Genomic DNA, 13,997 nt, shown 5'->3' with positions numbered 1-13,997 from the left:
GGGCCTCTTGGAGCTTGGTGACCAGCCCAGGAGGGGCAGTAAGTGATATGGAGGGTGATGGGTTAACCTTAACGAGCATGTAGTCGCAGTTATGACATAGGGCCCCTTGAATTCTCCTGATGGGGATGGACTGCTTAGCGATCAGTGCTACACCTCCTCCTTTCTGTGCAACATGATCTTGTCTGAAGATGGTGTTTCCTTCAGGTAAGGCAAGGGCAAGGGTTTGCCCTGAGGCTTCGTGGAGCCATGTCTCGCTAATGACAAGTAGGTCCAGGTTGGACTTGCAGAGAAGGTCATGGATGTCCAGCGCATGGGCAGGGAGTGAACGTGCATTAATGAGAGCGCATTTGAGAGTAGTTAAGGGGGCCGGAGTAGCCTTAATGGGTGAATGTTTAGGGGAGACAGCACTATCGGCATGAGTTGTGGTGCTTGGAGGAATGCCAGTAGATCTAGCATACCAACCATCACCGGGGCTTCAGCAGTGCTAATGGGGGTCACCCACAATATCTACATGGGCAAAGGTAGAAGGTGTGGGGTTACCAGCAACAATTATAGGTGCAACAGTAGTAGGCATGGGGTTACCAGTGGCAGTTACATGGTCAACAGTAGTAGGCATGGGGTTACCAGTCGCAGTTACATGGTCAACAGTGGTAGGCATGGGGTTACCTGCGGCAGTCACATGGGCAACAGTATTAGACATAGGGTTGATAGCAGCAATTACAGGTGCAGCAGTAGTAGGCATGAGGGTTACCAGTGGCAATTGCGGGTGCAACAGTAGTAGGCATGGGGTTACCAGCTGCTGTTACATGGCCATTCGCAATAAGCTTTGGTGCATCAGCAGTGATGTGGGCACTATTGGGGGATATTGTGGTTGTAGGTACAATACGTTCTGTTCCTACAGTAGCATCCAGGTAGGGGGTGGGGGCTACAGAGATATGCATGGATGTGAGGGTGGGAGTATTCCCATTGTCTTTCAGTGGGGTAGGGGTTAGTGCCCCACTAGGTGAGGCCCCATGGTCTGTGGTTCCACCGTAAAAGACCAGGTGCCCCTTGAGGTGGAGGCAGGGCCAAGGGTGTGCCGATGAGCGGTAGTTGTGAGGTGAGGCGAGGCTAGGGCCACAATGGTGAGATGGGAGATCTGTGTGCAAGGCACTTGATGGGAGGTGGAGCCTTGAGGTCAGGCGCTCGTGCTTAGTGCGCCAGGTGGTGGGTCTGGAAGTGCAGGGCGGGCGGGGGGGTTGTTGTGGCGGTGCAGGCGCGGAAACGAGCCCATCTTTCATTAACACCAATGGGAAGGCGCCCCTGCGTCAAGCTCTTACCTTGCTTGTGTGGATTGAGGAAGTGCATCCTCAAGCAGCAGGGAGCAGATGAGAGCGCGGGCCTTGCTCCTGGGCGCAGATGAGAGCGCGGGCCTTGCTCCTGGGCGCAGATGAGAGCGCGGGCCTTGCTCCTGGGCCTTTGCGCTGCGGCTTTGCCTGGCGGTCACCTCCCTCTCCCTTTAAAGCGGGAGGGGAGGGACCGCAAGACGCTGCTGGCCAATTGCAGCCCCGGGCCACGGTGGTGTTGCTCTGGCAGGCGCCAGTGTTGACGCTGGTTGCTGTGGCAATGGAGCCGGCCATTTTGTCATGGCCGACCTCCGTGTGGGGCTTAGCAAATTCCTGTAGTGCTGGAAGCCACTCCGGTGTCTTCATAGGCGTATGGGCGACGGTCCTCCTTCTGTGAACTCTCCCTCTCGCAGCAGAGGTTCTCAGTGCCCCTCTTGTGCAACACTTTGTCACTTCTAGTTTAGCACTCCCTCCGCTGTTTAACATGGGTGAAATACCTTAAAAGTGAGTCATGAGGGCACGGTTTCTCCATCTATACCAAGCATGATGTAGTTTTGGGAGTCAGTCTATGGGAGCCTCCCGGGAGGCACACTGCTTCCCTTGGTAGCTGAAAGATTTCAGAAGATCAACTCGCTCTGGGTAATGTAAATTGGAAGAAGGTAATCTATGGGAGGATAATCCCTGTGTCTCCTTTCTTTTTCCCCAATAGTTTGCCAATCAATAGCACAAAGATGTAAAAAAGTCATGCTGGATGATGGTCAACATTTTGGGTGTTCATTGACTGCTTAATTCCGCCCCCCTAGCCTCTGCCTCCCCCAATTAGATGAAACCGTAGCAATTAGCTGATATTACCTTGAGTATGTCAAAGCCCTCTCAATCTTCCAAATAAATTAAAACACCCTCCTCCCCTTCATTCTGAAAACCCAAGTACTTTGCACCATGAAAAGAACTCTTGATTTACATCTTGACACCAAAGCCAATACAAAGGGTCCCCATCAGCGTATAGGTCCTTTTTTAAAGCATCACTCACAAATGTGTTTCTTGAATACCCCAAAACATCAAAAATGAAACCATCTGCCTAGGGAGGTTCCTGGAGAAACTCTACTCAGAGATCCGCTATGAACCACTATCCTTCTAAATCTTGGCAGAGATAACGCTATCACATCTCCTACTGACACTTTTAAAAACTGAACTCTGCGTCCACTGCCAATTCTTCAAAGCGACTGATAACATGGACAATTTAGTTTGCTGAGCCAGTCTGTTCTCAGTGTTCTTGTTTTTGCATTCTCTTTTCTGGTAAGCTCCTCTGTGAAAGGGTGCAGTGTTCTGTACTTTATATGTATTCTGGTGCTGACAGGATGTTAATGAGGGTTTATCCAGTAGCACTAGATGTATGACCCAGATGAGTAGAAAGGATAGTTTGCTTCTTGGCTTTAAGTTTATTTACAGGAATGGTATAAGGAAGAAGACAATTCAGCATTTTTTTCTTTTCTTTGCAGAAATGTAAACTGTTACATGGGGATTTCCTTGGAGCTGCCTGCAGCCATCATGGCCCCTATGTTCCTGATGTTCTCTTCTGGTCCGTCATCCTTTTCTTTGCAACATGTATTCTATCGTCTTATCTCAAGCAGTTTAAAACCAAAACCTACTTTCCCACCAAGGTGAGTGTTGCAGAGCAAGTGTGTGCCTTTCTTAGGTTATCCCATTTTCAGATGGTTTGCAGGCATCTTTACATTTGAAGAGGAATCTGGTATTTCACAGCTTAATTTTTTTAAAAAAATTTTATTGACTTTTTGTAAAAGAAAACAAAACTTTTTGTCAAACTTTTTGTCTTTCTCATTCACTCACTTTCACATTTCGAAATCAGTTTAGACGGAAGACAAAAATCCAAGAAAACATAAAAGCATCTCAAAGACAAGTAAAGAAAAGTCATATTGATCTGGCTCTCATGATAGTAATAATGCATAATGATCGTTTTGAGTTCAATCAACGATCAAGGAGATCAACTTAAAGATTTAAAGATTCAGCCAAACATTCGACGAGAATATGTGGCTTCTCCAGCATGGGGTCTGGCATGGATTCACATGCTCATGAATATTCCCTGTCGTCAGGCTGGGAATCCTCGGTAAAGAAAAACACAGTATCAGTTATCTGTCTTGCGTAGTAGCAACCAATCACTGATCTCTGCGTCATACTGACCACAGCAAATGACTGCCCTCTACTTGAGCCCCGCCTCTGGCAGCCATCTTCAGATTTTTACCGCACGTTCAAGTGTTGGGATCCTCGTGCTATTGCTCTCAAGCGTTAGTGCTATTTTTTTTGCGTTTTTTCTCAAAAACTTCGATTTTTCGGTCAAAAAAAGCCTCAAGCTTCACCGATTCTTCATCCGATCAACGGGGACCTGTGTCGGATTGGTCTACGCCCCTCAAGGGTGAAGATTTTGTCGAGCTACGCTTTTGGAGGACTCCAGAAGTTTCTCAGGCACAGCTCGGACATGGCCCAGGAGAAGGGAAGCTCGACGCCCGGAAAGCTGTTCAGGGTCTGCCCTGGATGCCAGCTTCAGAATGTCTTTAAGGAGGACGAACACTCCTTTTGTCTTTACTGCCTACATGAGGACAAGACGCACGTGGAGAAGGACTGTGCGTTTTGCGGCAATATGTCGGAGCGGACCATGATGGACCGCAATCAACGTCTCGCCAACTGGCTGGAAGGGAAGAGCCCGTCAGGCGAGAAGAAGAGGAAGCAATCCGAGCGGTCTTCTAAGACCTTTGAGGACGCCCCGGTGACGGGGATCCCAACACAAGGCCAAGCACCGCGAGTCCGCTGGCACCGGGAGCGCCGAACGGTCGGGCTCTACGGGCGCCAGGCAGGGCGCATCTTCCCCGGCACCATCAACCACGAGCCAACGCTCTGGTTCGGGTAAGAGGAAGGCCGAGCTCCTGGAGAGGCCCCGGTCGAGCTCGAAGGCCCCATCGGAGGAAGAGCGAGGCAGTGCCCTTCTCTCCCCCCCCCCCCCCCCCCCCACAAGGAGAAGGTGGTGAGCGCACCTAAGGTGGTGAAAGCCTTAATCCATCCGGCCAAGGCCTCTATCGAGACAGTCGCGGCGGCCCTGGCTCAGCCTGTGGAGGCTACACCAGTGGTGGCGACCTCGGGGCTCAGTCTCCCTGCCACCGCGGAGGGAGTCCTCTTTTATGCCCATCGACAGGACCCCCGTGAAACCTCCGACGGAGAAGAAAAAGGGGGGGGCAGGAGGTCGTCGTGGATTCGGCCTCAACCTCTGAGGAAGAGCTGATCGAGGTCTTAAGCCACGGCGTTGGCGTGGAAGACGACCAGCCCGTCGGGAGGGATCCCGACGTAGGAGACGACAATATCGTCGAGGGTGCCGACGGGGCCCCTGACCGCCCGTCGGACTCCCCTCAACCAGCGCCGCAAGACAACTCGGTGGCCATTTTGTTGGCTATACAGTCCTTCTGCTCGGCGATAAGGACGAGACTGCCGTTACCACCAGCGGAGGAACCGCTCCCGACGGGGGACCCGGAGCCAGGCCCTTCTGGGAGCCCTCCTCCTAAGAGAAGAAGGATTCACCCTCCACCTCCTTTTCAGCCATCACGCCCTGTTCAGCCCTCCTCCCCGTCCACGACTCGTGGGGATGATACGGGGACTGACACGGCCGCGACGGGTACGGACGACGAGGTTTACGACGAGGATCTGCCGTCGTCACCTCCCACCCGGGCTTCCCCGCCCGACGAGATTGGATCGTTTCACTCCATGATCGCCAGGGCATCCGAGCTCTTCCAGCTCTGCCCGGAGGAGAAGGAAGGTTTCCTTTATCAACGGCGCGAGGCCAAGAGGAAGACGGTCCTCTCCGTGCCTCTACTGGACGATATTTGGGATGAGGGCCTCGCCCTCCTCAAGAACCCATCCACGACGCCGGCTAGAAGGGATCGGTACGAGAAGAAGTACCGGGTCCCAGACGCGGCCCCCTTGTGCCTCCGGGCACAGCCGACCCCGGACTCCGTTGTCTCTGCGGCGGCCAGGAAGAAAGCAGGGGGGTGTGCGGCCTCCACGTCGACTTCCCCGCCGGACGGCGAGGGAAAAAATGGATACGATGGGACGCAGGGTCATCTCGTCTGCAGCGACGACGATTAAGGCGGCCAACGCCTTGGCTATCGTAGCCCGCTACGACAGGGAGCTGTGATACAAACTGGCCCCCCTGCTGGACTTCATACCGGACGACAAGAGGGCGGATGCCCTAGAGATCTTACAGGAAGGTGAGGTGGCGTCGGACCACGCCATTACGATTGCGACGGACATCGCCGACACTGGATTTCGCCAGTTGGGCAACGGCGTGTGCCTTAGGCGGCGTGGATGGCTCAAGGCTGACTTCCGTCAAGACGTGCAGACCAGAGTCTTGGACATGCCGTTCGATGGAAACAACATGTCTGGGAAAACAGTGGACGATTCCCTTCAAGCCATCAAAGCAGACATGGAGACGGCCCGAGCTCTTGGGGTTCTCCAGCAACGGCGGCCGCCCTTTCGGAGCGGCGGAGGCAAGGGTGCCTCCAAAGGTTCCGGCGGCGGATTTTCCACCTACCGTCAAGCGGCCCGTTCGTCGTCGCAGGAAGCTTACAGGGGACGAGGCAAGTCAGGCGGACCCCGCCGTCGTCGTCAAGGAGGTCAAGGCGGCAAAGCCTCGTCGAAGCAGGACTGAACCGGCCGTGGGGTCGGGCCCCCACCGAAGCACCCCGGTGGGAGGCCAGCTGGCGAGCTTCGTCAGCATGTGGGAGTCCATCTCCACTGACCGTTGGGTGCTGGACGCCCTAGCCCAGGGTCACGTGCTCGAGTTTCAAAGAAGTGTCCGCGCGTCCCCCCTGTGGCCAGGAAAGAACTTCACGTCCCTCAACTTCTCTTGGAGGTAAAGGCGATGCTCAGGAAGGGCGCCATCAAGCTCGTCCCAAAGAGGCTTCGGGGCTCCGGAGTTTACTCAAGATACTTCCTTGTGAAGAAGAAGACTGGAGGATGGCGTCCCATCCTGGACCTACGACGACTGAACAAATTCATCAAGGCACAGAAGTTCCGGATGGTCACCCTCCAACACGTCCTGGGTCAGCTAGAGGAGGGCGATTTTCCTGTCGTCGTTGGATTTGGAGGATGCCTACTTCCATATCCCCATCCTAAAGGGACACCGAAAGTTTCTCAGGTTCGTGGTCCAAGGGCGTCACTATCAGTTCAGTCCCTTCCCTTCGGACTAAGGTCGGCACCCAGGGTGTTCACCAAGTGCCTCGCACTGGTGGCGGCGCAGCTGCGCCGAGAGGGGATCCACGTCTACCCCTACCTGGACTGGCTCATCCGAGCCAAGTCGAGGGAGCTTGCCGTGGAGCACACGGCAAGGACCGCCCAACTTCTCACGGACCTGGGATTCTCCATAAACTACGCCAAGTCCCACCTGGTGCCCACGCAAGACGCACTGTTTCTGGGAGCGAAGCTCGACAGTGTCGCTTCTGGCCTCCCCGTCGGAGGAAAGGACGAGGGCCATTCTGGGCAAGGTGCAGCGGATGCTGGTTGCGGACGCGGCCAGAGTGAGGTCCATTAAGTCCCTCCTCGGAATGATGTCTTCTTGCATTTACCTCATCCCCCTGTGCAGGCTCCGGATGCGCCCGTTGCAAGAGTTCCTGGACGCGCGCTGGATCCAGACGACGGGCAGCTTCGAGGAGAGGATCACACTCGACGAGAGTTTCCGATGAGCGATCCGGTGGTGGGACACCCGCGCACATCTGACGGCGGGCATGGACTTCCAGACCCCCGGCCACCAGGAGACAGTGACCACGGATGCCTCCCTGGAAGGGTGGGAAGCGCACACCGAGAATCTGCACGCGAGAGGCCTTTGGCTCCCGACGGAGAAGGCCCTCCATATCAACGTCCTGGAGCTCCGTGCAGTGTTTTGGGCCCTCAGGTCCTTCCTTCCGTCCCTCAAGGGCAAGGTGGTGAGGATCTTCACCGACAACACCACCACCATGTTCTACATCAGGAAACAAGGCGGAACCAGGTCCCCAGCCCTGTCCAGGGAGGCGCAGGATCTGTGGCATTGGGCCGTCGCCCAAAGGATGTTCCTGGTGCCGTTTCATCTGGCAGGGATAAAAAAACACCATCGCCGACTCACTCAGCAGGGAGCTGCGCTCGTGCCACGAGTGGGACCTATGACAGGATCTAGTGGACCGCCTCTTCCGACGGTGGGGGCACACCCCAGATCGATCTGGTCGCGACGGCGACGAAATCCAAGTGCCGGAGGTTCGCCAGCAGGTTTCCCCAGCCGAGGAGCATGGGCGATGCTTTCTCGTTCCCCTGGGAGGGCCTGTTCCTATACGCGTTCCCTCCATTTTCATTGCTGATCCGGCTCATCAACCAGCTCAAGAGGTCCCGGTGCAGGGTGATCCTCGTCGCACCTGCGTGGCCGAGGCAGATATGGTTCCCGGACCTTCTGGATTTGTCAGCGTCCCCGTCAATCAAGCTGCCAGTGGACACGGATCTGCTCTCCAGGGAAGGAGGCGCCATCCTGCATCACGACCCGAAGTCGCTGAACTTGCAGGCCTGGCTCCTGCAGCGTTAGAGTTTGGAGGATACGACATACCGGCCGACTGCAGAGAGGTTCTTGCAAAGGCCAGGGCGTCAACTCTTAAATGCTACGGACACAAATGGAAGAGGTTCTCTGTCTGGTGCCACGCACAGAAGATTGACCTTCTGCGGATTACGGCTCCCCAAGTACTGCCGTACCTACTGACGCTGGCCAAAGCTGAACTGGCGCATGCGTCCATCAAGATTCATCTTGCTGCGATCTCCCGATACACCAGAACCACTGGGCGGACGTCCTTGTGGTCTCATCGTCTGGTGAAAGAGTTCATGAAGGGACTGTTCAGATCGTTCCCGCCGGTGAAGGCTCCGGCCCCGGCGTGGGAGTTCAACGTGGTGCTGACCAAGTTCATGGGACCTCCGTTCGAGCCTCTGCACTCGGCCCCGTTGAAGTTCTTGTCGTGGAAAACAGCGTTTCTTGTGGCCATCACCTCCGCACGACGGGTGGGAGAGATCCAGGCCCTTTCCTGCAAGGCCCCGTACTTGACTTTTCACGACACGAGGGTAGTGCTCAGGACGCAACCCTCCTTCATGCCCAAGGTGCCGTCGGACTTCCACCTCAACGAACCCTTGGTGTTGCCTGTTTTCTTCCCGTCGCCTTCGTCGCCGGCTGAGAGGACTTTGCACTCGCTGGATGTGGCTAGAGCGCTGAAGTTCTACGTGGACAGCACAAAGGGTTTTCGGAAGACGTCACAACTCTTTGTGAACTTTGGACCTGTCAATCAGGGGAAGGCTCTTTGGAAGGCTTCCATTTCCAGATGGCTCTCCGGCTGTATCATGTACTGTCATCGGTTGGCAAACCGACCCCTGCCTGGCCGTCCGAGAGCCCATTCCACCAGAGCGATCGCAGCTACCACGGCGTTCCTATCTGGTGTGCCCTTGCTGGACATCTGCAGGGCTGCTACGTGGAGGTCGACGCACACCTTCACGAAATTCTACTGCGTCGATCGGGATTCCAGGGAGGAGTCCAGGGTCGGCCAAGCAGTGCTCCGCAACCTGTTCGCCTAAGGTGAGCCTGGTGAGGAGGTAAGATTTGCTTAATGTTGAGTTTGATGTGATGCTTAATGTTGAGCCTTTGCCACCTCCCGTGGTTGTGCATGTGTGTACTGCTATGTATTCTTTATTCATGAGCATGTGAATCCATGCCAGACCCCATGCTGGAGAAGGAACAAGTTACTTACCTGTAACTGTTGTTCTCCAGCATGGGTCTGGCATGGATTCACATGCGAACCCTCCCGCCTACCCCTCTGCGGCTCTTCACTTGGTCATACTGCCAGTTCACGTGCTACCAAATCTGAAGATGGCTGCCAGAGGCGGGGCTTAGGTAGAGGGCAGTCATTGGCTGTGGTCAGTATGACGCAGGGATCAGTGATTGGTTGCTACTACGAAAGACAGATCAGAAACGAAACTGATACTGGTTTTTTCTTTACCGAGGATTCCCAGCCTGACGACGGAGAATATTCATGAGCATGTGAATCCATGCCAGACCCATGCTGGAGAACAACAGTTACAGGTAAGTAACTTGTTCCTTCTTTATAATTTGACAAACTGCTCCGAAGGGCATGGAAGGATCATGTCGATGAGGTCACAAGTTAGGTCGACATTTGACCCTGTTATGGCATAATTCCACCATTCCAGCATATTACCATTTTTTGGAGCATAACGTAATAAGTGGAGTGAGCGCTGAGCGGCAATAGAGGGACACTCTATTAACAGATGTTTAATTGATTCAACTTCATACTGGCAGAATCGACAGGCCTCTCTCTTGGTCGTGGAATCTTTTAGTTTCATCAACCGCTCATTGGTATGATATAGATTAAGGCGTAGTCTTAGGAACGGATTCCGATGATATGGCGAGGGAAATTTTTCAAGATATTTTGGTAAGTTTCCTACTTTGTGACACGTTGGTCCTAAGTCCAGCGCTAATGACAGTGTGGAACGTTTTTCTAAGTTAGTTATCCAGTTCCATCGTCTAAATTTTTTCTTCGCTACTTGTGGAGTCTGTAGCACCTCAGACATTTTTATATCTGCAGCATCCATAATTGCCATCAGTTTCATTTCCCAACTATTTAGTAGTGATGCAGATGCGTCGTGACTTTTATTCTTCAAGATCTGATAGGAGTTTATCACAGGTGTTATTCTCATTTTACGAAGGAATGTTATAGATTTCCACAAGACTGTAAAAAGTAAGGAATCGAGCCCCAACGCATGACTAATTGCCACCATTGAGAGACCTTGGGGTAGTTTTAGTACCTTACACCAAAAGATCCCCTCCAGTTGTGACCAGAAGCTGGCATTGATGTTCCAACCAGTTTCACAACCGAAACATACTACTGGGGTAACTTTTTGCCGGTAGAAAGTTATTACTGGCTGTATTGCAAACTTCCTGTATTTTGCGTGCAGTTTCAAGCCCTGTAACTCAAAAATTCTCATCCGAGCTGTAACTTCGTTAGTCCAACTCCATTCTCTTATGGAGATATTGAATGCAACTCCCAGATAACGAATTACGTCTGTTCTAGACAAGGCCTCGTTATCCACTTTCCACTTAAAGACCTTCGTCTTTGTTAGGAAGAATTCTCTGTTTAGGCTGAATTTCCTAACCTAGTGAGTCCCCCAGTCTCTCCTGCCAAGAGTGAGACTCTTTTACCCTCACTCTTGGACATGACTTGAGAGTGTTACTGTGACTTGCTATGTGCTTATGGGCTAGGGGGTAATTTTCCCCATAGGCCCTCATTGGTTTTTGAATGTGTGTTACACAGCACCCTCAGTGCAGTAGCACAGGGGTGTCTTAGAGACCCCCAAACATAGACTCCACACCCTGGGACTGACTACTGTCTCCCTGGGTCAGTAAAGTTACCATTGACTTTACTAGTCTTAACTTAGGAACTTAACCAGTACAAACCATCTTACTATGGAAGTACTGGTAGGGGCAATTAGATTGCCCCTGGGTCTGTTGTCGAGGGGGTACTGTCCTGTCCCCCCTCGCCGAGTTCTGGCTGGTGGCAGTGGATACCACGGAAATATTCCACCGGAATATTTCCCAATGGGATTTCCCATTGGTTTTTGATGCACCACTTTTTGGTGCAATGTTAAAAATACCGCCGGTTTATTTAATATAAATTCACCGGTTGGGATTTTTTGCCGGAACTCGCCGCCAAAATGGCGTCTAGGTTCACTTCAGTAACCATGAACCCGAGTCGAGCCTTTGTTCCACTTTTGGCGGGCTTCTGCACAGAAGCCCTCCAAAGTGGTGCCATTCTGTCTGGGTACCACAGGGGGCGTGGGAGGGGGTTTAGGCACCCTGGACCGAGTTGCCTTGCCAACTCAGGTCGCACTCTAGTGTGATTGGCCCAAGTGGTGAGCCACCCCGCTCACCACTTGGCATGTTTGAGTGACAGCTAGGCTGTATGAATGGGGGTTTGCTGCATAAAAGCGGGGTTTTTGGGACGGGTTCTTCAGAAGTCGCCACAGGACCTAAGAAGCCGAAGAGGGAGAAGCCGAGCCGACCTGCCAAGACGACACCACCGGTGAAGCCCTGCAGAATCGTCTCACCACTTTTCCCGACGACAGAGGAGATCTCCCGCCGGAGAGTCTTCTTCCCTTAACTGGTGGGGACAACCAGTTGCTGCCTTCTTTTCGCCGTCCCGAAGCATCTAGTGGCCGCCTTGCCTGTGCCAAGCACCCCGGCAACCGGGATACCACTTTTTACCTCAACCGCGAAAGAGGGGTAAAAATCCTTTGTGACCGGAGAACTCCACGGCTGGCCTCATCCCTGGTAGTGCAACGACCTGCAGCCTTCCTCCCCGACGAGATCGCCTCTTCCTCGGGACGACGCCGCGACTTGCACCCACTACCAGGAACGACTACCACCGCCGGAGGATCCTTTCCACTTTTAAAGGTACTGTGTTCCGCCCGGCCTCCCTTGCCACCGATTGTACGGGGTAGATTTAGCCCTCGGCTCTCGAACCTGGGTAGGTCTGGGACACCCTAACTAAACTTTTCAGAACCGTAGTAAAACCGTTTTCTACTCGCCTGCAAAGACTTGTGACATTGTGTGATCTTGGGCACATTTTCGCCTGGCTCCCTCTAACGCGGGCCCCGAACTAATTCCCCTTGTTCCACTATTGACTGTCTTTGCTAACCTTATGTGAAAAGTGGTTTACCTTACTGCTCTCTTTAATTTTTGCCTTTTCCCTCCCTTTGGTAATACTTGTTGGAGTACCATCTAACGTTAAGCGCTCACCTCTGGTGGGAAATAAGTGGTGTTAACTTAGAATTGTCCAACAAATGCTTAGGGATGTACATATGAGTAATAGTAACTGTGTTTGACTTTCTTATCTTTTCCAATGTGCTAGTGTAATTTATGAGTGTACCTTTAATAAATAAGTTTATACTTTTACACCTCGCTCTGGTCAGTGTTTGCTTGTAATACTGTGCCTCTGTACCTAATAGGTATCCTCTGTATACTGCCTAACTCTTCTTGAGGGAAGTCTGACTGCTCAGCCACAGCTACCACAGTGAATCTGTGTGGTACAGACTGCTACCAAGTGGGTTTACTGCCAACACCTGTAGACTTAAATCTTTTGCAGTGATCCCAGAGGGAACTGCACAGGTTTCTGCCTAACAGTCTTTGTTAGGAAGAATTCTCTGTTTAGGCTGAATTTCCTAACCTAGTGAGTCCCCCAGCAGCTTTGCTGGATTTTTGGGGTTTATTTTTTTCTCCTGCCAAGAGTGAGACTCTTTTACCCTCACTCTTGGACATGTTTGGAGTGTGTTTCTTTGGTTTGCCTTGTGTTGAATGGGCTATGGGGTCTTTTACTCCATAGGGCCTCATGTGTTTTTGTGGATGGGTTACACAGCACCCTCAGTGCCGTAACCCAGGGGTGTCCTAGGGACCCCCCAACATAGACTCCATACCCTGGGACTGACTACTGTCTCCCAGGGTCTGTAAAGTCACCATTGACTTTACTAGTCTCAAATCCTGAACAGAACCAGTACAAACCATCATATTGTGGACGTACTGGCCGGGGCAATTGCATTGCCCCGGGGTCTGTTAGTCGAGGGGGCACGTCTCCGTCCCCCCTCATCGAGTTTTGGCTGGTGGCAGTGGAAACTACTCTTTATATTCAACCGCGAATATTTTCCTATGGGATTTCCCATTGTTTTAGGCTAATACCTTTATTTATTTATTTACGGTAGCCTTGAACATACCGCCGGGTTATTTCTTTATTATTATAACTCCGGTTGGTAATTTTTGCCAAAACTTGATTCTAAAATGGCGTTGGTGTTCACCTCTGTAACTCTGACCCAAAGTGGAGCCCTTTGTTCCACTTTTGGCGGGCTTCTCCACAGAAGCCCTCCAAAGTGGTGCCGCTCTGTCTGGGGTACTTAGGAGGGGTGGAGGGGGATTTAGGCACCCTGGACTGAGTTACCTTGGTAACTCAAGTCGCACTCCGTCCTGATTGGCCCAAGTGGTGAGCCGGCCGGCTCACCACTTAGCATGTTTGAGTGACAGCTAGGCTGGGTGAATGGGGGTTTGCTGCATAAAAGCAGGGCTTTGGGGACTGGAACTTCAGAAGTCGCCACAGGACCTAAGAAGCCGAAGAGGGAGAAGCCGAGCCGACCTGCCGAGACGATGCCACCGGTGAAGCCCTGCAGAACCGTCTCACCACTTTTCCCGACGACAGAGGAGATCTCACACCAGAGAGTCTTCTTCCCTTAACTCGTGGGGACAACCAGTTGCTGCCTTCTTTTCGCCGTCCCGAAGCATCTCGTGGCCGCCTTACCTGTGCCAAGCACCCTGGCAACCGGGATACCACTTTTTACCTCGACCGCGAAAGAGGGGTACAAATCCTTTGTGACCGGAAAACTCCTCGGCTGGTCTCTTCCCTGGTAGTGCAACGATCTGCAGTTTTCCTCCACGCCGGGAGCACCTCTTCCCCTGGACGACGCCGCGACTTACACCCACTACCAGGAACAACTACCACCGCTGGAGGATCCTTTCCACTTTTAAAGGTACTGTGTTCCGCCCGGCCTCCCTTGCCA

The 13,997-nt window shown here is 52.8% G+C and overlaps 1 protein-coding gene across 5 annotated transcripts in view; it reads left to right on the top strand.

Moving 5' to 3' along the window:
* The window catches only part of SLC4A7 (solute carrier family 4 member 7), a 1,353,206-nt gene that overhangs the window by 837,106 nt on the left and 502,103 nt on the right, over window positions 1-13,997 (top strand). For all 5 annotated transcript variants that reach the window (XM_069648779.1, XM_069648778.1, XM_069648775.1 and 2 more), the window contains one exon: window positions 2,825-2,986. In XM_069648779.1, the coding sequence (XP_069504880.1) occupies window positions 2,825-2,986 (162 nt within the window). The remainder of the gene's footprint in view (window positions 1-2,824; window positions 2,987-13,997) is intronic.

Source organism: Ambystoma mexicanum, chromosome 2q, assembly GCF_040938575.1.
Source record: "Ambystoma mexicanum isolate Mex_15411 chromosome 2q, UKY_AmexF1_1, whole genome shotgun sequence".
NCBI lineage: Eukaryota > Metazoa > Chordata > Amphibia > Caudata > Ambystomatidae > Ambystoma > Ambystoma mexicanum.
The sequence above is the reverse complement of the archived record's forward strand: the minus strand, read 5'-3'. Positions and strand labels throughout refer to the sequence as shown.